We start from the raw sequence: 24,800 nt of genomic DNA, 5'->3' as shown, positions 1-24,800 counted from the left end.
ATAATTGTAGGACCATGATGTATAGAAGATTTTTTTTAGTAAGTTATCTTTGATGTTTGAGAAGCACTGATTTTCTTTTATTTGCCGCATTAGGAATGCCTAATTTTATAGATCAAAAAAGTAACCATTATTTGAGTTTTGTTAAAAGTAAGAGTTAATATACAAGAGATTATTACATGAATAAACCTTAATAGCAAGATAGACAACCTTAAATTTGAGCACTGTGATGAAAAGAAGTAGTTTTGAGAATCACCGTGAATCACAGTGACTTGTCTAGATCACAAATGTGATCTAGACAAGCATTAAAATTTCCTGTGGGAAATTATTTGGGAACAAAGTATCTTTACAACAGAATTAGATGTTGGAATATAGATATTCATAAATGAAGTGGTTTAGTGCTATGATATCTTGCTAATACTTCTTGCCAGGATAGAAGTTTTTATGTAGGGCAACCACCTATGATTGAGGCAAGTCCTAGGCAAAATGAGAAATATTTCAAATTTGTTCTAGCATGCCTGGCTTCCCCCTTTATATTTTTCTGGGCTATTGCCCTTCTTCACCTTCTTTTTTTGTTTACCTAGTCACATGCTTATTCAGCTTCCCCCTACCACTTCCATTTATTAAAGCAAAAAGGGTCTGATACCCATCATTTATATTTCTTTGGTTTACTTTAGTATGCTATTTCAGTCAATATGCAGTTTTACCTGGATATTTGCATTATATTTCTAATAGTGAGATAATAGATTTTTCACTTCTATAAATTTTTTTTTAAGTTTTAATAACAAGTTAAATTATTTGGGGTTAGGAGGCAGAGACTTCAGAATTATCATGTTTATTTCTTCCGTTCTTACTTTTAAAGCTTTTGGTTAGGACTAGGGGAGTGGAGACCAAAGGGAGCTGGCTGGTTCATCTGCTGATAGCTTATTTGTGAGGAGATGTGGATGCTAGAGATATAGTCCTGGATTATTCCACTTGAGAGAAAAATTCACTAGCAGTATTTTTCTCTGCTTTCTTCTTTGTTTGAACCTAGCTTGGGTCTCCCTTTTGCACTGTTCTTTATCTTAAGAGTATCCATCCCTCTTCTGTTACAAAACTAACTGATGGTAAATATTTTATGTTTCCTGATTAACTTGACATTTAAAAGTTTTCTTACAGCATTTCTATTCTAAAGTCTTTCTTTGAAAGATGACTTTTACATTATTTCTACTCTAGGGAAGAAAATATGGAATAAAAAAGACTAGAGCGTATTTATGGTAGAGTTCCTTTATAGAGAAAAGATAAAGTATATTTGGAGATATTAATAATAGGATTATAGCGTAGACAGTTTGGAATATAAATCTTGTCTTAATCCTGCTGAGGTTAGGCTAGGCCCTTTTGGCATACTGAATCAAGTATTGATGTCAGGGAAAATAAGGAGAAAATGGAGAAGACATTGAAAAACAACTAAAATTTTAAAGGAGATTACAATCTAAATTTAATCTGTAAAACAATTGTTTTTAGGTTCTTTTTGCATGTTCTCAAAGAAATAATGTTTTACTTGGTGTTTAGATTTCCAGTAAGCCACATCAGCATATTTTACCCACTAAGTATTATTCAGTAATGTTTCTGGGGAAATTGTGGCTAGAATTCCAAATTTAATGCCCTCAGAGCTATTATGCTCTGTAATCACTAAACATCCGTTCACCTCTGCTTGTCAAGATGGAGGAGTGAGGGCCGGGTGAGGTGGCTCATGCCTATAACCCCAGCACTTTGGGAGGCTGAAGCTGGCAGATCACGAGGTCAAAAGATGGAGACCATCCTGGCCAACATGGTGAAACCCTGTCTCTACTAAAAATACACAAAATTAGGTAGACGTGGTGGCATGTGCTTGTAGTCCCAGCTACTCAGGAGGCTGAGGCAGGAGAATCGCTTGAACTTGGGAAGCAGAGGTTGCAGTGAGCCGAGATTGTGCCACTGCACTCCAGCCTCGTGACAGAGTGAAACTGTCTCAAAAAAAAAAAAAAGGATGGAGGAGGGAATGTGTGCCATCTCGGCCTAAGCCATGTTCAGGTGAGCTTTTAGGCTTAGAGTTAGATATGTTTTCCTGTGGAAACTGACACAGTTGTTGGGAGTCCAAGTTTGGGGGGTCGGGGAGGCACCCATGTGTGGTTCCTGTTTATAGCTTACTCAGAGTCTCTTGGTGAATTTTAATTTCTCAGAGAGCAAACAGTAGGAATGATAATAACATGGCAGTATTGAATAGTGGTTAAGGCTTCAGGGTTTAGAGTTAGATACAAGACAGGATTGAATTTGTATTGATTCACTGATTATTTTTGTATCTTTAACTTAGTAAACCTTTTTGTTTCTTCATTTGCAAAATGATAATGTGGAACCTCCTATGTAAGGTTGTTTTGATAGTAAATGGGATGTGTTGCCTGGCACAGAAGTTCTGACTGTTATTGGTAGTAGGTAATACATGGTGTTGGTCAAATTTTGAACTTTGCTTGGAAATTGTTAACTGTTGTTAAATAAGTATCCCTGGCTACTCACTCTGGATCAGGCTATATTGAAACTGTTCTCTGGAAACGTGGTTCTCTAGCTGCTCTGAGGATGTCTACCTTTTCTTTGAGATATTCAGGCCTCTTCTTCTCCAGTATTAATTTTTTGCCTTTGTCCTCACAGAAACTTCTTCCTGTTAGCTTCTCAAATATATTCTCCAGATTATGTGAAAATCCACTGGGGGTTTCTTGCAATGTAATTGCAGACAGATAGAACCTTGATTTTATTTATATGGATGATAATTTTATGTATTTGTTCCAGATAATATAGTAAAATTAAATAATTATTTTATATTTAACATATTATTTAGCTCCCTGAACAATTATCTGGGAGACACTATTTTTTCTGTTTTGGGAAATGGCAGTTTGAGAGATAAAGTAATTTCCATAGACTAATACAAATTACATAGGGCAATATGAGAAGGGTAAATTGACTGAGTTTACTATAGGGTGAAAAATAGGCCACTGGTAATATGGAGAGGAGGAGATAAAAGATTGTTTAACTTTATGCCTGCTTTTTCCACTTAAGTAATTTTTTTCAGTGTAAATTTCTGTCAAAATGATTTCTGGGGCAAGTGTATACAATCGAAATTTTGATAATTGACAGAAAACTTTTCAGAAACGCAGCACAAATTTATGTTCCAACTAATAGGGGCCGGTTTTTCTATAGTCTTGGAAACACTGGGCTATATACAAATCTTTAATATTTTGTAATTTTATAGGCCAAAATCCTCATTTATATTTGATCGTGCTGTAGACTTCTGTGTTTATTGGTCGTTGGTGTTCTTTCTTGTCCTTTGCTCATTTCTTATTGGGCTATTTTAAAAATTCATTGTAAGAGCTCTTTGTACATTAGAGATGTAAATCTCTTCTGTCAGATATTACAGTCTTTTCCTCCATATTGTTTTTGGTCTTGAGTTTCACAAGTAATTTATGCTGTCAGTTTTGAAATGTCATGCTTACTCTGTTTCTCTCATACTATGTTTAAAATAGCAAAATATTAAGCCCTTTTTTGTTAGAATAACATGGAACTCTCTGATTAATGAGTTAGTAATTTGAATATAAAGGGCTATTGTTGTTTGTATATAATTAATTTGAATACACTGATTTTTATTGTGAATGATCTCTGTTAATCAGTTTCCCTTAGTAAATGGCTGTGTGTTCTCTCTCTTCTTTTTTAACTGGTAGGCTTGAATGTTCTTTTGTTGGTTATCTCCAGTCTCAGTCTATTCTTTTCTTAAAATATACAGGTAACACTAGATTGAAACTTGCTAAAAATACGATAGTTCTTACAGAGAAAGACTGAGAGTTGACTTTCTTTTCCTGCTAAGTAAAGAGTATTTGTGGTTGAGTTTCTTAGATTGGGTTGACATAAAGATATACTTTGGAAAGAACAGATTAAATTTTTTTGAGGTTCAACCGTGTACTTCCTGTACTTTGTTTTAATTGGCACTTTGTGTACAGTGACCATTTGTTTTTGTTGAATCAAGAAAGCTTCCTCCAAATTCATGATTGTAGGAGAATTTTGTTCTATTGATTGATTTTTTTTTTTTTTTTTTTTTTTTTTTTTTTAAACAAGAGCTCTCATGAGTTTGTTTTGGAAGCCCCTTTTTTAAAGGTGAGTGTGGTGGTGATATGGTGTTTGATGCTTTATCATATTTAAACGTGTGAACTGAAATTTTTATATGACTTTTATATACAATTTGTGATACTGTTGGCTATACTCATCTAGTTTTTATAGCTTTGAAGATTTTGAGTTCTTACACAGTAATAGTGGTTTAGTAAAATGATGGTGCATTTACCACTTGGACGTACAAACTAGTAGATCATTCTGAGGTTAGCTGGTTGACTTCTTTACAATCTGGTCATTCTCTTTGCAAAGTGTAATAACTGGTATTTAGGTGCCTAGCATTATTGGTAGCTCATCCCTGTTTTCCAAGTAGATAGGTGTGGGGAATGAATTTGTAAAGGTGAACTTATAATTCTCATCCACAAGCATGCTAGTCTAAGCTCCAAGTTAAACACAACCAAAACCATGTGGTTTTCCCCAACTGCATTTTATTCTCAAGATTTGTTTTGCTTGTATTTTGGAAATGGGGAAGGAGAACTTTTTAATTTTAGTTATTTGAATGAAGTCTTTAGCTGTTCTCATTGATTGCATCCATGCTAATTAAATATAAAAAGATTTATTCAGTTCGGTTTAGTGACTCACACATGTGATCCCAGCACTTTGGGAGGCCAGGGCGGGCAGATCAGGAGGTCAGGAGATCGAGACCATCCTGGCTAACATGGTGAAACACCATCTCTACTAAAAATACAAAAAATTAGCCAGGTATGGTGGTGGGCGCCCTGTAGTCCCAGCTACTCGGGAGACTGAGGAAGGAGAATCGCATGAATCCAGGAGGCGGAGGTTGCAGTGAGCCAGATCTTGCCACTGCACTCCAGCCTAGGAGACAAAGGGAGACTCCATCTCAAAAAAAAAAAAAAAAAAAAAAAAAGATTTATTCATTTGGGTATTTGTATTTGGTTATCTTAGGCTTAGCTAGAATGATATTAAAATTGTAACGTGTTAAGAAGTATTATAGAGTGTGGAATCAATTTCTTTGAGTTGGAGACAAGATGTTATAGTTAAGAGTACAAGTGTTAGAACCCGACCTTATATTAATTTTGAGATAATAGGCTTCCTCTCAGACTTATTTTTATCATCTGTAAAGTTGGTATAAAATAGGCCCAATGTCACAGAATTATGTGAATTAAATACATTAATGGATATAAAGTGTGTATAGTGTCTTGTGCTTGTCAAATGGTAGTTATTATTGTAGTTTTCTATTAGGATCTGCAATTTAAAAATTTGTTTATCTGAGGCCGGGTGCAGTGGCTCATACCTGTAATCCCAGCACATTGGGAGGCTGAGGTGGGCAGATCACAGGGTCAAGAGATCGAGACCATCCTGGCCAACATGGTGAAAACCCGTCTCTACTTTAAAAATACAAAAATTGGCTGGGCCTGGTGGCGCACATCTGTAGTCCCAGCTACTCGGGAGGCTGAGGCAGGAGAATTGCTTGAACTTGGGAGGCGGAGGTTGTGGTGAGCTGAGATTGCGCCACTGCACTCCAGCCTGGTGCCTGGCGACACAGTGAGACTTTGTCTCAAAAAAACCAAAAATTTGTTTATCTGTATCAAAGTATGCACAAAACCACTTTTCATTATCTACCATCTTTGTTTAAATTATAGTAAAACCCATTTCTGAAAAAGTGTACACATACAAGTTAAATAAAATGGAAACCTTTTGTTAACAAACCAGTAGACATTCTGGCAGCTACATAGTGACAACTATGTAGGAGACTGAGGTTAGAGGTTTGAGTTCAGGGGATTCAAGCTGCCATGAGCTATGATTGGGCCGCTGTGTTGTAGCCTGGGTGACAAAACAAGACTGTGAATATAATGAATACATTTGGTAAGGGACTGAAATTGATAGAAAACTTTAATGTTCATTACAATTGATAGATTATCATGGAAATAACTTTCTTGTTTAAAGAAATAAAACTGGCCTGACACGGTGGCTCATGCCTGTAATATCACCACTTTGAAAGGAAGATAAGGCAAGAGGATTGCTTGAGACCAGCCTGGGCAACATGGTGAGACCTGTCTTTAAAAAGAAAAAAGAAAAGGCCTAGCAAGATGACCCACACCTCTAATTCCAGTACTTTGGGAGGCTGAAATGAGTGGATAACTCAAGCCCAGGAGTTCGAGAACAGCCTGGGCAACATGGCAAAACACTGTCTCTACAAAAAATACAAAAATGAGCTTGGCTTGGTGGTACACTCCTGTACTCCCAGCTACTTGGGAGGCCGAGGTGGGAGAATCACTTAAGCCAGAGAGGTTGAGGCTACAGCGAGTGATATTTGTACCACTTCACTCCAGCCTGGGCAACAGAGCAAGACCCTGTCTCAAAAAAATACAACAACTTATTTTCACTCAAAACATTTTAATAACTTTGGCATGCTATTTTATTTCTTCATATCTGCTATGTATTGTGGTTCCAGACTAAAGCACAAGGATATAAGAAGTTGCAGTTTGGTGTTCCAGTTCTTTAGAAATTGAATGTGCCCTTGCATAGCAAGATCTTCAACTGATTTTATTTTTGGTAGCATAAAATTCCTTTGTAACACTGAGATTTTAAGAACATGAGTAGACTGCTTTGTAGACTTTAAAATTACTATATAGATAATGTTTGTCCCCCTCAATGACCTAACTCATAGCAGAGGCTAAAAAATGTGTATATATGTTTACACATGTAAATTATGTTCTGCTATGTTTGATATAATTTATTTTTCTCATTTTTTACTTATTTTTATTTTTTATTTTTCGTAGAGATGGTAGATGGTGTCTTGTCATGTTGCCCAGGCTGGTCTCAAACTCTGACTTCAAGTGATCTCCTGTTGCATCCACCCAGTTTAGCTGGGACTATAGGCACATGCCACCATTCCCAGCTAATTTTTAAAATTTTTGTGAAGACTGGGTCTCACTGTGTTGCCCATGTGGATCTTGAACTCCTGGCCTCAATTGATCTTTCTATGTCAGCCTCCCAAAGTGCTTAGATTACAGGCCTGAGCCATCTCACCTGGCCCAATGAATAATTTAAATGATACTTTAAAATGATTCATGTTTTATTAATCAGAACATCTTTACAAACTTGAAAATTAGTAGTACACATAAGTGAAATATATCTCCTTTCAGACATTGCATAAATGAATATGTGAATTTATTATCTTTTCCCGCATTCACTCTACAACCTATCCCCTGACACCCCTAAGGGTCTTCGATACATCAATTAAGAAACCTCTGGGCTAGGATTTACTATAGGTTTGTTTCAAAATAAGCCTGCATTTCTTTTACAATCTCCTCTGACTCCTAATGGTTTTTTTTTTCCTGCTCATTAAATATCCTGATACTTTAGCATATCTGTAATTATAAGAAATATCAAATTATACCATTAATGATTAATCACTTGAAGCCAGGAGTTTGAGACCAGTCTAGGTAATATAGCAAGACCTGGTCTCCATAAAAAATTTTGAAAAGTTAATGGAGCATGGTAGTGTGCACCTGTAGTGTCAGCTGTGTGGGAGACTGAGGTGGGAGGATCGTTTGAGGTCAGGGGTTTGAAGCTTCAATGAGCTGTCTTCCAGCTGCTGCATTCCAGCCTGGGCAACAAAACAAGACTGTCTACAAGAAAAAAAAAAAAAATGAAAAACAACTACATTGTTGCAGAGTACAAATAGTGAAGTGATTATTTATACAATGATTACCTTTTTGATGTTCAAAGGAGGTTCTTGTAATTCACAGCATTGAAAACTTTTTGTCCTGAAGCAACAGTTTGTTTTCTCTAATTTGTTATTAATGAGTAGACCATAATATGTAATAATATGAGACTGATAATGTGAGGCATTTGGAGATGGTGCTGTTTTGCAATTACAAAAGAGTTGTGATCTGAAAATTGGTCTGTTACTTGGTAGCTTTAACTACATTTTCTATACACGTGGTGTATTTATAGATTGTTCTTTAGCTGGACTCTGAGCTTTTTGGGAGAAGAGAATAGATCTTTTTGATAATTTTATTTTTAAGAATGATAGGTTTATATTGAAATGTCGCGTAAGTCAAGGAATGAAAAAGTATACATGTGTGCATCAAAGATTTCAGAATTAAAAGTCCTAAAATTACCTTCTACTGTTCTTTTCTTTGACATAGTGAGTCTAGAGGCTTACCTCCCTTGTTAGGAATGAGAGTGGACTTCCCTTAGTCTTAAAACCACTGGAGCTGGCTTTTTTTTTTTTTTTTTTTTCTGAGATGGAGTCTCACTCTGTCACCCAGGCTGGAGTGCAATAGCAAGATCTCGGCTCACTGCAACATCCGCCTCCCGGGTTCAAGTGATTCTCTCACCTCAGCCTCCCAAGTAGCTGGGATTATGGGCATCCACCATCAGCCTGGCTAATTTTGGTGTTTTGTGGAGATGAGGTTTCACCAGTTGGCCAGGCTGGTGGTGAACTCCTGACCTCAGGTGATCCTCCACCTCGGCCTCCCACAGTGCTGGGATTTCAGGCCTGAGCCCCTAAGCCCAGCTGGAACTGGCTTTATGAAATGGGGCAAAGGTTTTTAGAAAAGCCAGGGCTTTGGGTACAAGTAGCGTTCTTAAAAGCTCTCAGTGTTGAGGTCAAGCTCCAAAGGGGCAAGGAGCCACAAGGACTTGATTTGTTGTATTTTTTAACCCCTACATTTTTGAGAGTGGCCCCGATTTCTGTTTGTACCACTCGTTATTTCTTCTCCAGATCTTTTCTCTGACATTATTGAGAACTTTACTTCTCAAAGTGCGATTACTGAATCAGGAGTGCACTCTTGGGAGGGTCTTTAGAAACACAGAAATGTTAGGCCTTGCCCTAAGGCTTACTGAAAGAAGATTCTTATGTTCACTATTGTTTGAAAAGTGCTACTTTAGAATATATTTTCAAACCTTTTCTTGTCCTTGAGAACTTTTATTCAGGCCTTGTGATGTTTTTGTTTGTTTGTTTTTATATTTTGTTTTTGAGACAGAGTCTTGCTCTTATGGCCCCGACTAGAGTGCAATGGTACAATCTTGACTCATTGTAACCTTTGTCTCCCAGATTCAAGTGATTCTCCTGCTTTAGCCTCCAGAGTAGCTGGGATTACAGGCATGCACCACCATGCCTGGCTAATTTTTGTATTTTTTATTAGAAACAAGATTTCACCATATTGGCCAGGCTGGTCTCGAACTCCTGACCTCAGGTGATCTGCCCACCTTGGCTTCCCAAAGTGCTGGAATTACAGGCATGAGCCACTGCACCTGTTGAGTTTGTTTTTTTGAGATAGTCTCACTCTGTTGCCAAGTTAGAGTATAGTGGCACAGTCATAGCCCACTGCAGCTTTGAAATCCTGGGCTAAAGTGATTCTCTCACTTCAGCCTCCTGAATAGCTGGAATTACAGGCACACCACCACACCTGGCTTATTAAAAACAATTTGGGGGTGGGGGTGGGTAGAGATAGGCGTCTCACTGTGTTTCCCAGGCTGGTCCTTGAACTCCTGGCCTCAAGCAGTCCTCCAACTCCTGGCTTCAAGCAGTCCTCCTGCCTTGCTCTTCCAGAGTGGTAGGATTACAGGTATGAGCTGCTGTGCCTGGCCTCTGCTTGATGTTTTACTACAAGAAAAGAGGTGTATTAGTTCATTTCGACACTGTTAAAAAGAAATACCCGAGACAGGGTAATTTATTAAGAAAAGAAATTTAGCTGACTCACAGTTCCACATGGCCGAGAGGCCTCAGGAAACTTAAAATCCTGGTGGAAGGGGAAGCAGCCTTTCCTTCACATGGAGGCAGGAGAGAAAAGTGTATGTGAACTGTCAAACATTTATATACCCATCAGACCTTGTGAGAACTCACTGACTATGGAAAGAATAGCATAACGGAAACCACCCCCACGATGCAGTCTCCCTTGACACATGGGAATTATTAATATAATTTGAGATGAGATTTGGGTGGGGACACAGAACCAAACCGTATCAAGGGGACTAGGAATTTTTGTGTACCATGTTAAATGACACATAAGTGGAGCAGAAAAGCTGGTTATCAATAGGACGTGGCATTTTAGAATGCCTTTATTTCATAATAACCAGCAAGATGTGACTGATCAGGCTATTAAGAATAGAGGATCAATAAGGGAATTTACCTGTCTAGGGGGACTATTGTGTTCTTAAGATTGGTCTAGATAAGGATTTCTAGAAGCTAAGAAGGGAAGAGGAGTTATTGCTTTGATTTGCTCTGAAGGAGGGAATTATATCTTAAAGAACTGAGAAAACTTTAGTAAATAAACATTTTTCATAAAATTGTGTTTGCCCCATTTATTTTCTCATGTTTTGTTTAACCTCTTCCTTTCCCTTAGCACCTGCTTCCAGTTAATCACCAATATTTGTTTTTAACCTACCAGATGTTTCTACAAGTAAGCCTTCACGAGTTCTGTATTTCTGTTGTTATTGCCTCAAGTTCATATCCTTCTTTCTCCACTAGCAATTCTTAGCCAGGGCAGTTGTATCTTTTCACCCCCAAAGGAGACATTTGGTAGTATCTGGAGACATTTTTGGTTGATACAACTGGGTAGTTGGTGCTTACTGATATTCAGTGGGAGGACAGAGAGGCTGCTAAACATCCTGCAATGCACAGGACAGCCCTATTCCCGCTCTCCTCTGTAAGAAAGAGTTATCCAAAGTCAATAGTGCTAATGTTGAGAAACCCTGACATAGACTATTGCCAGAGTCCTCTAATTTGTTGACTGCCACTTTTACTCCCTCTTCCCCAATTCATCCTCCACACTGCTACAGACCTTCCTTTCTTAAAGGCAAATCTGATTTTGTCATTTCTTCTTTGCCCATGGAATGATGCTCAAATTCCTTAGCATAGGATCTAAAACAATAATTTTTATTTACTTATTTTAATTTTAATTTTTTTTGAGACAGGAGACCATATATCACTGCAGCCTTGACCTCCTGGGCTCAAGTGATGCTCCCACCTCAGCCTCCAACATAGCTGGGACTATAGGCCTGGGCCACCATGCCCTGCTACTTTATTTTTTGTAGTGATGGGGACCCACTGAGTTTGTTGCCCAAGCTGATCTTGAACTTTGCTTGAACAGTCCTCCCGCCTCAGCCTCCCAAAGCGCCGGGATTACAGGCATGAGCCGCTGTGCTTGGCACTAAAGCAGTACTTTAAAAAACTGTATTCAAGCTTCATCTTTTGTTCTCAAACTTGACCTCTGCTAATGGTGAACTGAATACTTGTGGTTTCCCCTAAGCATCACCATGCCTTCATACATACTTTTCCCCAGCCTATGCTACGAACTTCCATCACTCATTTTTCCTATTTAAGCACATTTATACTTCCTTCAGAATTTCACTCTGGCATTCACTTTCTCTGTGAAGCCACCTTTGTTTTTGCTCTGTTCATACATGATGACTTATGCATTATTATATCACAATGGATTATGATTATTTGTAATTTTGTTAACCTCCTAGCCTATATTCTATCTTCCAGCAAATGGTGTGTGTTGTATTCATCATTGTATTCCAAATACTTAGAATGGTTCCTCATACGAAGTAGGTTCGCAGATGTTTGGTTTAAAGTACATTTTTTCTTCAAAGAGTAGTTAGTCATTTTGAAATTAGCATATATAGATGAGGTATTGTTACAGTTTACAGTCTATGCAATGAAACTTTTCTATATAATCTTTTGTCTCACCATCATGTTTTCCATTCCTGCCATCTCTTTTCAGGTGTTATTTTGTATTCTGTTGCTCATAATGGTACATTAAATAGTATTGATACCTTAGGACAGGGGCATCCTATCTTTTGGCTTCCCTGGGCCACATTGGAAGAAGAATTGTCTTGGGTCACACATAATATACACTAACACTAATGATAGCTGATGAGCTTTAAACATTTGAAGAATCTCATAGTGTTTTAAGAAAGTTTACAAATTCGGGTTGGGCCACATTTAGAGTCATCTTGGGCCTCGGGTTGGACAAGCTTGCCTTAGGATCTTTTCATTTAGTATCACAGAAGAGATTTACTTTTGGATTAGAGTTTAATCTCTGGCTGTTTATTGAACAAATTTAGGTGTTATAATGGCACATATTTGGAGATCCCTTCTACTTAAGAGGAGAGGTATTAGGCTGTTTAAGGGTTTTTGGGCATGGAGTGGAGGGAGAAGAGTGATGAATTCCCTTTTTGAAATGAAGAAACATCATTATTTAATGTTTGTAGTTAAGGAGTGAGGATGATACATTGAATGTATTCAAAACCTTTTTTGGGGCTAGGCAGGTGGATCACTTGAGCCCAGGAGTTTGAGACTAGCTTGCGCAACGTAGAGAGACCCCCATCTCTACAGAAAGTACAGAAATTAGCTGGGCGTAGTGGTACACGCCTGTAGTCCCAGTTCCTCAAGAGGCTGAGGTGGGAGGATCCCTTGAGCCCGGGAGGCAGAGGTTGCAGTAAGCTGAGGTTGCACCGCTGCACTCCAGCCTGGCACATGGAGTGAGACTCTCCTGACTAATAAACCAAAAAACAAAACCAGAAACCCCAAGAAACAAAAACAAACCAAATAAACAACATTTTTTCAATGTTTACTGTACTACATAGAAAGTAAATTGTATTGATTGTAATAACTGTGTCAAAAGTACGTCCTAGACCTGGTATGGTGGCTCACGCCTGTAATCCCAACACTTGGGAGGCCAAGGTAGGTGGATCACCTGAGGTCAGGAGTTTGAGACCAGCCTGGCCAACATGGTGAAACCTCGTTTCTAGTAAAAATACAAAATTTAGCTAAGCATGGTGGCGCATGCCTGTAATCCCAGCTACTCGGGAGACTGAGACAAGAGAATCACCTGAATTCAGGAGGTGGATGTTGCAGTGAAATATCGCACCGCTGTGCTCCAGCTTGGGTGATGGAGTCTCAAAAAAAAAAAAAAAAAAGTACATCTGAATTTGTGAAGGATCTGAATTACAGAAGACCTTTTAAAATAATAATTTTCATGCATTCAGATATATGACCTGGCATTTGGGTCTCCAGGTATAAATTATTTGACAGCTTGAGATTTTGATTTAAGTAAACATTTTTTGATATGTCGAACTTTCCTGGTAGAGTAAGGTTAATATTTAGCCCAGAAATTTATATATATAATTTTTATTTTTATTATTATTATTTTTTGTAGAGATAGAGTCTCACTCTGTCACCCAGGCTGGAGTGCAGTGGGCTCACTGCAACCTCCGCCCCCTGGGTTCAAGCAATTCTCCTGCCTCAGCCTCCCCAAGTAGCTGGGACTACAGGTGCATGCCGCCACACCCGGCTAATTTCTTTTGTATTATAGTAGAGATGGGGTTTTACCATGTTGCCCAGGTCGGTCTTGAACTCCTGAGCTCAGGCAGTCCTCCCACCTCGGGGTCCCAAAGCGCTAGGATTACAGATGTGAGCCACTGTTTCCTGGCCAAATATAAATTTTAAATTAGTGAATGTCTAATTAAGTTTATGTTATTCTTATTGTATGTCAAAGCCTTGTAGTTTTCTATTTGAACACAGAAATACGCAATTTATTTCTTACACTCTTTCTAAGGGATTAAGTTACTAGAAATAACTTATTTTAAAATTCCTTCACTTATAATGTGGTTCCATGGCATGAATCACTAGGGGTACATACTTATTCACAAAAGTTCCCTCTGTGGCTTTTCTAAAGTATCATAGGAAATAAAAAGAAAAAAAAATTCCCTCTGATATAGACATAGAGAGTAGTTAGATTGGTTCAAGATTTCATAAAGGTGTAAGTATGTTAGTCTCGTAAAACTTTGTCCGCTAGGCTGGACGTGATGGCTTACACCTATAATCCCAGCACTTTGGGAGGTGGTGGATGGCTTGAGTCCAGAAGTTCGAGACCAGCCTGTGTGACATAATGAGACCCCATCTCTGCTAAAATTACAAGAATTAGCCTGTCATGGTGGCACATGCCTGTAGTCCCAGCTACTTGGGAGCCTGAGGTGGGAAGGTCACTTGACCCCGCGAAGTGGAGGTTGCCTCTGAGCTGTGATTACACCATTGCACTCCAGCCTGGGGAACAGAATGAGGCACTGTCTCAAAAAGAAAAAAGACCTTTCTTAATGCAAGTTTAGTTTTTTTTTTTTTCTTTTTTTTTTTTTGGAGACGGAGTCTCACTCTGTCCCCCAGGCTAGAGTGCAATGGTGCAATCTTGGCTCTCTGCAACCTCTGCCTCCTGGCTTCAATCAAGCAAGTCTCCTGTCTTGGCCTCCCAAGTAGCTGGGATTACAGGCACCATCTCCATGCCTGGCTAATTTTTTTACTTTTAGTAGAGATGGGATTTCACCTGTTGGCCAGGCTGGTCTGGAACTCTCGCCCACCTTGGCCTCCCAAAGTGCTGGGATTACAGGTGTGAGCCCCCCCCCCCCACCTTATTTGAGACAGTCTCGCTCAGTTGCTCAGGCTGGAATGCATTGGCACCATCTCAGCTCACTGCAACCTCCACCTCCCAGGTTCAAGCAATTCTCCTGCCTCAGCCTCCTGAGTAGCTGGGACTACAGGTGCCACACCTAGCTAGTTTTTTGTAGAGATGGGGTTTCATCATGTTGACCAATCTGGTCTTGAACTCCTGACCTCATGATCTGCCCACCTCAGCCTCCCGAAGTGCTGGGATTACAGGCGTGAGCCACAGTGCCCGGCCCTTTTTTTTTTTTTTTTTTTTTTTGGTATTTGAGACAGAGTCTTGCTCTGTGGCTCAGGCTGGAACACAGTGGCATGATCTTGGCTCACTGCAACCTTTGCCTTCCAGGTTCAAGTGATTTTCCTGCTTCAGCCTCCCGAGAATCAGGGACTTACAGACATGCACCACCACACCTAGCTAATTTTTGTACTTTTAGTAGAGATGTGTTTTCACCATGTTGGCCAGGCTGGCCTCGAACTCCTGACCTCAAGTGATCTAACCGCCTCAGCCTCCCAAAGTGCTGGCATTACAGTCATAAGGCATTGCACCTGGCCTTGTCCTCTTTAAATCAAAGACAGTATAGCTATGCACACTTGTGTAGTAGAGAATCTAATTTGCATGGAATAATTTACACAGGCATTATTTGCAAGACATTTGAAATTTAGAAATCATGTCTTTTTCAAATTGGTTCTCTTTATACTAGAAAAAGTAATTAATATGTTTGACTGGCTATGGCCTTTCTTTTTTTTTTTTTTTTTTTTTTTTTTTTCAATAGAGATAGGGTATTGCTATGTTACCCAGGCTGTTCTGGAACTCCTGGGCTGAAGTAATCCTGCCTTGACCTCCGAAGTGCTGGGACTGCAGGCATGAGCCTGGTCAGCATCTTATTTTGAAGAAATTTAATTTTAACTCTTTGTTTTGGCAGTCTTATACCTCATGACAGAACAATGAGTAAACACATGTTTTCTTATTTCAGAGTTTAAATTAGATACCTTCCCAAGCATGAATTAGCATTTTCTGAAGGGAAAAAATACATAACAGTTTTCCTTAAGATGCAGTGTAGTGCAAATTTGCTGTAATTAAGAGAAGCAAGATGGTGTAAAAGTTCTGCTAACCCCGCTATTCAGATGGTTTATTCATTTTCTTCTGTTAGGTAAAGAATTTGATTTTATTGAATGATTTATTCAATATCAATTTGTTCATGTTATTGAGATTTAAAAGATCAGTTAAATTTGTGTTACTGTTTTGTTTTTGTTGTTTTTTAGTCTGAGTTTTTTTTTTTCTCATTGATAACTTAGGTTGAATGCCTATTTAAGACAGAGTGACTTGAAATCAGGCCTAATGCGCATAGAATTAAAACTTTTTAAAAAATCAAATTTCTTAGGAGTCAACTGCTTTTTTTCTTAAAGTGAGTTAGTTCTCAGTAAGAAATAAAGTAACATGATGGGGAGCTGAAAAAGATGTAGTTTGGAGAACTTAAAATAAAAAAATCTCTATTCTGTGCCCTTGAAAGCATTTCTTCATATTGCAGTGAGAATAGGTAAGTGACAGTAAAAAAAATTTTGCAAAACATTTTTCTTTGCTGACAAATTAAATTTCTATTCATTAAGTAAAGTCTTATAAAATCAGATCAAAATGTATTTTTCTAAAAACATCTGTTTATATAATATTCTTCAGCCCATTAGAATGGTGGGTTATTCTGGAGGTGTGGGTTTGGTGCAGGGGTGGGAGATGGTGGGTGGTGGTAAGGATATTAGAAGAGGTGTTTTAGAAACTTGACCTGTTTCTTATCCCAACATTCCCAGTATCTTCTATATGTTAGTTATTTTAGTTTAGCTTAGTGTGGGGGATGTTAGGAGTGGCTTGGTTTCTTTCCTTCTTTTTCCTAGCCAAGGAAGTATCGCCTGGGGATGCTGGAGGAGAGGCTAGTTCCGATGGGATCAAAGGCACGAAAAGCAAAGAACCCTATTGGCTGCCTTGCTGACAGGTGTAAATCAGGAGTACCCATCAATATGGTTTGGTGGAACAGAGTCACAGAAAACAATTTACAGGTAAAAATAATTTTTATTAGACATTTCTTGAAAGTGAATATCTTGGCTGCTTTCTGTGTCTGTCTGGGGTGATGGGTGTGAAAGGATTGGATGACTTAGCTGATATACTTAGGTGATTTAAAAATTTCTAATCAGAGTAAGATTAGTGACCCCTTAACCAACTAAATAATTTTTTTCTTGGTAGCTTTTTGAGGTTTTCCTCTCTGTAGAATATTTTACCTTTTTTTGTTTGTTTGTGTTTTGTTTTTTTGAGACAGTCTTACTCTGTCCTTCAGGCTGGAGTGCCATGGCGCCATCTTGGCTCACTGCAACCTCCTCCTCCCAGGTTCAAGATACCATGCCTCAGCCTCCCAAGTAGCTGGACTGCAGGCTCACACCACTGCTAATTTTTTGTATTTTTGATAGAGACGTGGTTTCACCATGTTGGCCAGGCTGGTCTCGAACTGAGCTCAGGTGATCTGCCCACCCTAGCCTTCCAAAATGCTGGGATTACAGGTGTGAGCCATCACTCTTGGACGAATATTTTACTATTGTTAGTTAAATTTAATTTTTTCCTTTTTCAATTTTATTAATACTTCAGTTCAATTATTTTTAATACCCAAGATTTATTCAGGGTAGGACTATATTCAAGAGTCATACATGGTTGGGTGTGGTGGCTCACGCCTGTAATCCCAACACTTTGGGAGGCTAAGGCAAGCGGATCATCTGAGGTCAGGAGTTTAAGACCAGCCTTGCCAACATGGTGAAACCCCATCTCCACAAAAAAAAAAAAAAAAAAATTAACCTGGTGTGGTGGTGGGCACCTATAATTCTAGCCTCTCGGGAGGCTGAGGCAAGAGAATGGCTTGAACCCAGGAGGCCGAGGTTGCAGCAAGCAAAGACTGCACCAGTGCATTCCAGCCTGGGCAACAGAGTGAGAGTCTGTCTCAAAAACAAAAAAGAAGAGTCATATAAAATTTATTACACAAAGTCACATTTATTTGGAATCTGAAGAAGAAGCAGTTTCATATGTTGTCTTTTTAACATTTTTACTAGAAAACAAAAATTATGTGTAAACAAACTTGCCAAGAGTTGCTCTAAAACTAACTTCAATAGATGTTGTCATAGAGTCATTACGAATACATTTCTGTCTTTGACTCTGCCTTTACTGTCAATACTGAATAATGCAAATGAAAATTTATAACTCAAGTAGCTTCTAAAAAGGATTTTGAAGTACTAACAAAAAATTTATATGCCATTTTAATTTGGATTACAATCTTATTTCCAATTTTGAAAAATTGGTAATTGTTCTGTAATGTAGTTTTCTTAACCAGATTTCAATTTAGCCAGAGGTAGAATGTCTTTCCTCCCAAACTTGCATTTAAAAATATTCCGAGGCAAAGCCTATAATCCCACATGTACATACCATGCACAGAAAAGATGTAACAAAGGTAACAACTTGGTATTATTTCTGTTTCCAACCTTATATTATGAATAGGCTCCACAGTATTTTGTTCTGTTTAATATTGATACATTAGTAGTATCTGTGTTGCCTTGGGCATATTCCTGTAATATTCCTATAAATAAATTATTCCAAAAGCAAATATTGTAAAATGTGTTATTTGCTCCAGCTGATATTTTGATAATATTTTCTAAAGAAAAGACGATGGTTTCATCTAACCATATGCTTAACATTTTATTGGAAAATTTTGGCTATCTCCATTATGAATAACAGTATAATTGTTTTAACTGAATTTGCTCTTCTTTGATATCAGTAGTAGAGAGATTTTTTGATATGGGTTGTTACAGTTATTTTTCAGTTTATAAAAGAGGTCTGAAAAATAATTGGACCCCAACTAAATAAGAGCAGATACAAGTGAAACTGGAATTAACTTGTAGGTTGTGGTGGTGAAATACTTAGTAATGCAGAGGTGTAGCCACTCGACCTCTCCACAAGTGCCCGCATTATCCTGGTGGCAGTTCTGAGGTACCTTGAAAAATCATTAGGTTGGTTATAGTTATGTTTAATTTACAATTAAAATAGTAATAGATTTGCATTAATGTATGAAATATTGAATTGGTATTTTCTGAATCTAATATTTCAAATACAGTTATTTTGTACTTCAAGTAATTTTTTTCCTTTAAGGACATAAGGAATGCTACGCCCCAAATTTAGAGCTTTATAATCTCTAAAATGCTTCACTTTACCAGGCACATACTGAAATACTGAAAAATACCCATTTCGTCTCCATTACTGTCTGTATGGATTCCTAAACCAGGGGTCTGGAATAGTTTATACATAGCAAAGAGTATGTTAACACATGCTTTTGTATTGGAATGTTTCTCTTTTTCTTGTAAGAGAAAAATACCAATTCCATACCATTTTTTTCCTTTTGTGTGATTAGAACATATTTTTAATATTGCTTTGTGTTTTTGACATATACAAATTTTAAAAATTGTGTCAGGAGCATATTCATCTTTTCTCCTTCCATTTGTTTCCTTCTTAGGTCCTCTCGATCCTAGGGTCAGAAAAATGTTTTAAAATACTTTATGTTAATAATTATGGCTGTATTTCTTAAATGGTTGTCTTGTGCCAGACATTGTGCTAAGTTCTTTACATGTATTGTCTTTTGGTATTGCTAATTGCTTATGGGATAGATGTTGCTGCTAGATGAAGAAACATCTTCAGAGAAGCTAAGTAGCTTTAAGGTTAAACAGATAATAGAGGAGCAGAAATTTGAGCTCATGTTTGTCAGACTCAGAATCTCTCTACTTCTATGTGCTGTAGCTCTACTAGCTACAGTTGGTTTAATTATCCAATTGGTTAGCTGAACTTCTGCAGGACAGCTTTTTTTTGAGGATGAGAGTGTATCCATAGTTGTCTATACACGGACTGTAACTTACGCATGACCCTGCAGCATTTGTAAGCTCTGTCATTCTTCCTTGTGCTTCATCTTTTTCCTCAGTGCCTTTTAACTACTTTTCTTTCTGGAACTTTAAACATTTCTTTACATTCATTTCTTAATCTTGACATAATATCTTGGTCTTTTTCTACTTCTGAAAACAAACGAAAACCAACAAACCAACTAACAAGAAACTTAACCAAACCTTCCTCTGAGTTTCTGAGCTCTTCTGGAATGCAGTCATTCGTATTGCATTTATTCCCTTCAGTGCTGGATTTCTTTCAAGAGGCCCATGATTCCTCACCCTTTATTGCTTAGTAATCTTTTAACTTATTTTCTACCAAAGATTTTATGATATGAAGGAGACTGTCTGCCAAGCATGGCATATATTAAACAGTGATTTCATTTGAAAAACATATGTATGGAGCTGCTAATTAGAGAAACAGAGAAGCTTAATATTTTTCTTAATCTTTTGTAGCTTTGTAAAGGGTAAATTTATTCTTCATATGGCTGTTTGAAATTTGGTAAGACCCACCTGATCCCCATTAATACGTTTGTAAAGTCCCCAGTTGGGAACCTTTGGAATAGTTTTTACTCTTTTCTCTAAATTTCCTTACCACCTATTTATTCCTTCAGTGTCTGCAAATTGGTGTTATCAAAATTTTATTGAAAGTGCTCTCACAGTTTTCCAGAGATTTCTATTAATTGCCAAATAGAGCAGTTTTATTGAGCTCTTAATATTGCTGGCTACTTTTTTTATTGTTAATCTCTCTCTCTCTCTCTCTCTCTCTTCCCCCCCACCTACCCCCTCTCCCCCCACCCCCCTCCCTCTCTCCCTCCATCCCTCTATCCCTCCCTCCCTCTCTCTTTGAGACAGATCTCTCTGTGTCACCCAGTCTGGACTGCAGTGATGCAATCATGGCTCACTGCAGCCTCAAACTCCTGTGCTTAATTGATACACGTGTCTCAACCTCCTGAGTAGCTGGGACTGCAGGCACATATCACCACACCCAGCAAGTTTTCTTTTCTTTTTTTTTTAACTTTTTGTAAAGACGGTGTCTTTCTGTGTTCCTCAGTCTGGTCTTGAACTCCTGGGCTCAAGCTATCCTTCTGTCTTGGCCCCCCAAAGTGTTGGGATTATGGGTATGAGCCACTGTACTGGCCATGAAATTTCTTTCTCTTCACTTTTTAGTTTTGTTTTTTGTAGAGACAGGGGTCTCACTACCTTGCTTAGGCTGATTTCTAACTCCTGCCCTCAGGTGATCCTTCCACCTCAACCTCCCAAAATGCTGGGATTATAGGCACAAACTACCACAACTGCCTTTCTTTGTGCTTTTAACTCTTTTGTTTCATCCCTGGCTCCTTGTGAGCTCCTGTTCTTGGTTCACTTGTTCTTTGCTGTCTGTTGTATGCCATTGATTCTGAAATGTTACTTCTTTTAGAATTGTCTTCTGAGTTCAAGGTCCAGATTTTTTTGTGCCTCTGATATTTTAGGATGTGGGTAAATATGCCACTCCCACTACAAGTCTGGAAAGTCTAAAAACACGGTTTCGGTTTTGGTTTTCCAGATTTACTGCTTCTCTTATATTCTCCTATACCCCTTCAGTTTATGGCATTATCTTCCCAGTCTCTGAGACTAAATATTCCTTCCCTGTCATCTTTTTCATTCTACTAATTTTTTTTTTCTCCCTGGGATTACTTTTTTAATCTAACACTTAAAGAAGGAAAGTCCTGTGCTTTGACAAATTATTAATTGAAATAGAATATATTGGACAGTATACATTTGTTAGAGTAAGCCTTTATAAAAATAATTACATATTATCTCCATTTAACAATGGAACTGGGCTTTAGAAAAGCTTATTGCTAGTTCATGGTAGAGCTGCAATTCTAGCCAAGATCTGTTCTAAATCTTGAGATTTTCCTTCTATATTATCTGCCTCTAATTCTTACATTTTAAAAGTCTGCAGTATCTTACCCTTCTTTGTTTTTATAAATACTGACATTATTTATTCCTTACACATAAACAGCTTCTGAATAATTTTTTTTCAATTTTTTTTAAGGATTTAATCTATTCTACCTATCTGGGTCTGTCTTTTTGTATCTATCCACATACACTATATTCTAATCATATGAGATCTTTTATATTACATAAAATATAAAATACATTGTCATTTCTCTGAACCATTGTTCACTGAGCCTGAAAAACAAATCTTCCTTCTTTTTCCTTTAAGAGATGGCTCAGGCTGGGCATAGTGGCTCACGCCTGTAATCCCAGCACTTTGGGAGGCCAAGGCGGGCGGATCCACGAGGTCAGGAGATTGAGACCATCTTGGCCAACATGGTGAAATGCCATCTCTACTAAAAATAGAAAAAATTAGCTGGGCATGATGTGCGCACCTGTAATCCTAGCTACTGGGGAAGCTTAGGCAGGAGAATCACTTGAACCTGGGAGGTGGAGGTAGCAGTGAGTCAAGATTGCGCCACTGCACTCCATCCTGGTAACAGAGTGAGACGCCATCTCAAAAAAAAAAAAAAAAAAAGCAAAAGAGAGATGGCTCAAATGCTACTTTCTCTGGATTAATTGTCTACATAGCAGGCAGGATGGAATATATATATATGTATATACACACATAATTTGTGTATACAGTACTTACTTTACTATTCCCAGTATACTTGGTGTTTAACACTTACCTCATTGTTTTGTATTAAATTTGTTTGCCTGTTTGTCTTTTTCTACTGGATTGTAAATATTTAAGGTTAAACGTGTTTATTTCTGTATCCTAAAGGTATTAGGTTGGTGAAAAAGTAATTGCAGTTTTACCATTACTTATTTTTTTTTTTTTGAGACGGAGTTTCACTCTTGTTACCCCAGCTGGAGTGCAATGGCGCGATCTCGGCTCACCGCAACCTCCGCCTCCTGGGTTCAGGCAATTCTCCTGCCTCAGCCTCCTGAGTAGCTGGGATTACAGGCATGTGTCACCAGGCCCAGCTAATTTTTTGCATTTTTAGTAGAGACGGGGTTTCACCATCTTGACCAGGATGGTCTCGATCTCTTGACCTCGTGATCCACCCGCCTCGGCCTCCCAAAGTGCTGGGATTACAGGCTTGAGCCACCGTGCCCAGCCTTACCATTACTTTTAATGCGAAAACTACAATTACTTTTGTACCAACTCAGTATTTTACTTGTTTCTAAATGCCACTCTTTTCTTTCCCTTTCCCTTTCCCCTTCCCTTTCCCCTTCCCTTTCCCTTTACCTTTTCCCCTTTTTCCCTTTCCCATCTTTGTTTTTCTTTTCTTTCCTTTCCCCCAGATGGGGTCTCACTCTGTTGTCCAGGCTGGAGTGCAGTGGCACAGTCTTGGCCCACTGCAACCTCTGCCTCCCAGGCTCAAGCGATTCTCCCTCTTCAGCCTCCCAAGTAGCTGGGACCACAGGGGTGTGCCACCATGCGGGGCTAATTTTGTTGTTGTTGTTGTTGTTTTGTTTTGTTTTGTAGAGGCAGGGTTTCACCATGTTGCCCACGCTGGTCTTGAACTCCTGAGCTCAAGCAATTTGCTTGCCTCGGCCTCCCAAAGTACTAGGATTACAGGTGTAAGCTGTTGTGCCCGACCTTAATTTTCTTTTATTGGGTAATATGCGTAATTTTGAGGTAATTAATTTTAAGACTTTTCTATTTTTTTTTGGTTGATTGATTGAGACAGGGCCTCGCTTTGTCGCCCAGGTGGGAGTGCAGTGGCATCGTCATGGCCCACTGCAGCCTCTACCTCCCTGGCTCAAACAGTTCTCTCACTTTAGCTGGGACTCCCAAGTAGCTGGGACTACAAGTATTTGCCACTGGTGCCCAGCTAGGTTTTCTTAGTATTTTTTGTAGAGATGGGGTTTCGCCATATTGTCCAGGCTGGTCTTGAACTCGTGGACTCAAGTGATCCACTCGCCTCAGCCTCCCAAAGTGCTGTGATTACAGATGTTAGCCACCACACTGGATCTGGCTTTTCCATATTTAAAAAAATTAATCACAGACTTTTTGGGGCTTACAGCCACCATGTGTTACCACTGCTTAGTTTTAGTGTCACACAACTGATTTAGTACACAGGATAATGATTTCTTTTGGAATGTTAGAGATCTTCCATGTTTAAAAAAAAAAAAAATTAAAGTTTAACATTGTCAGAGTATTCTTGCTAGTTTTCAGTCTTTTAAGCCTGGTAATAGACTTAATTACCTCAATGTTGTTTAGCGAGAAAGCTTCTCTCTTTCTTTTTTTTTTTTCTTTCCCCAGACAGAGTCTCTCTCTGTTGCCAGGCTGGAGTGCAGTGGTGCAATCTTGGCTCACTGCAACCTCTGCCTCCCGGGTTCAAGTGGTTCTCCTGCTTCAGACTCCCAAGTAGCTGGGACTGCAGGTGCGTGTCACCATGCCCAGCTAATTTTTGTATTTTTAGTAGAGGTGGGATTTTACCATGTTGGCCAGAATGGTCTCGATCTCTTGACCTCATGATCTGTCCACCTTGGTCTCCCAAAGTGCTGGTGCTGGTGTTACAGGCGTGAGCCGCATTACCCAGCTAGCCTCTCTGTTTTATAGTTTTTTTGTGATCTCAGCCCAAACACCAAGAAGGTGGTGGATAGAAGATCACCTGAGACAGCATATCAAAAACACTTTGTTTCACCTAAGTGCAAATTCACTTTGATCTTTACTCCTGCCTCAGACACATAGGTGTTCGTTATATGCTGAAAGCTGTCTTTATTTTTTCCAGCAACTTATTCCTTTGTAGTCTTCCTCCTCTTTGCCTAGGATGCTTACTTGTCACTTTGGCTGACCAATCTATATGTGAATGCAGGATTTTTCATTTGCTCTATGACTGTGCACTTTAAATGCCATTGCTTGGGGTTGAAATATTTTGTCACCTGTCCTACCTACAGAATTGATGTGAGGATTCAAATTTCCAAGCACATAATAGATATTAAATAAACGTCCTTTGTCCTGTTTTACCTTATCACCTTATCTCCTAAAGTTGATATTTGTTTATATTTAGAGTACAGCCTGCAGTTAATTATATTAATATGTCCTTAAATCATAGTTATGTGTAGAATGTGGCAGTGATGCTTGGTCTCTTTTAAGGGCTCACATTTAAATGCTAACTCACTTGAATATTTTGAAAAATAAATGCTTTTTTTATTTTTTAGAAAGACAACTTAATGTGTTTTTTCCCGTGATTTTACATTTCACCTTGAATGAAAGGGTCTGGGAAATGTATGATTTTGTAAATTTCTCATACTGTTGCAGGTTAAGATT

General features: G+C 38.5%; 1 protein-coding gene across 3 annotated transcripts in view; it reads left to right on the top strand.

Annotated features, from left to right (window-relative positions):
* Nucleotides 1-24,800, top strand: part of PAN3 (poly(A) specific ribonuclease subunit PAN3) — a 172,034-nt gene that overhangs the window by 42,698 nt on the left and 104,536 nt on the right. For 2 of the 3 annotated variants that reach the window (XM_039473124.2, XM_039473123.2), the window contains exon 5: nucleotides 16,472-16,633. The exons of the other annotated variant lie outside the window; for it this stretch is intronic. In XM_039473124.2, the coding sequence (XP_039329058.1) occupies nucleotides 16,472-16,633 (162 nt within the window). The remainder of the gene's footprint in view (nucleotides 1-16,471; nucleotides 16,634-24,800) is intronic. 3 annotated transcript variants of the gene reach the window in all.

The sequence above is a fragment of the Saimiri boliviensis genome, chromosome 16, assembly GCF_048565385.1.
Source record: "Saimiri boliviensis isolate mSaiBol1 chromosome 16, mSaiBol1.pri, whole genome shotgun sequence".
Classification (NCBI taxonomy): Eukaryota; Metazoa; Chordata; class Mammalia; order Primates; family Cebidae; genus Saimiri; species Saimiri boliviensis.
This window is presented reverse-complemented; position numbering and strand designations above follow the sequence as displayed.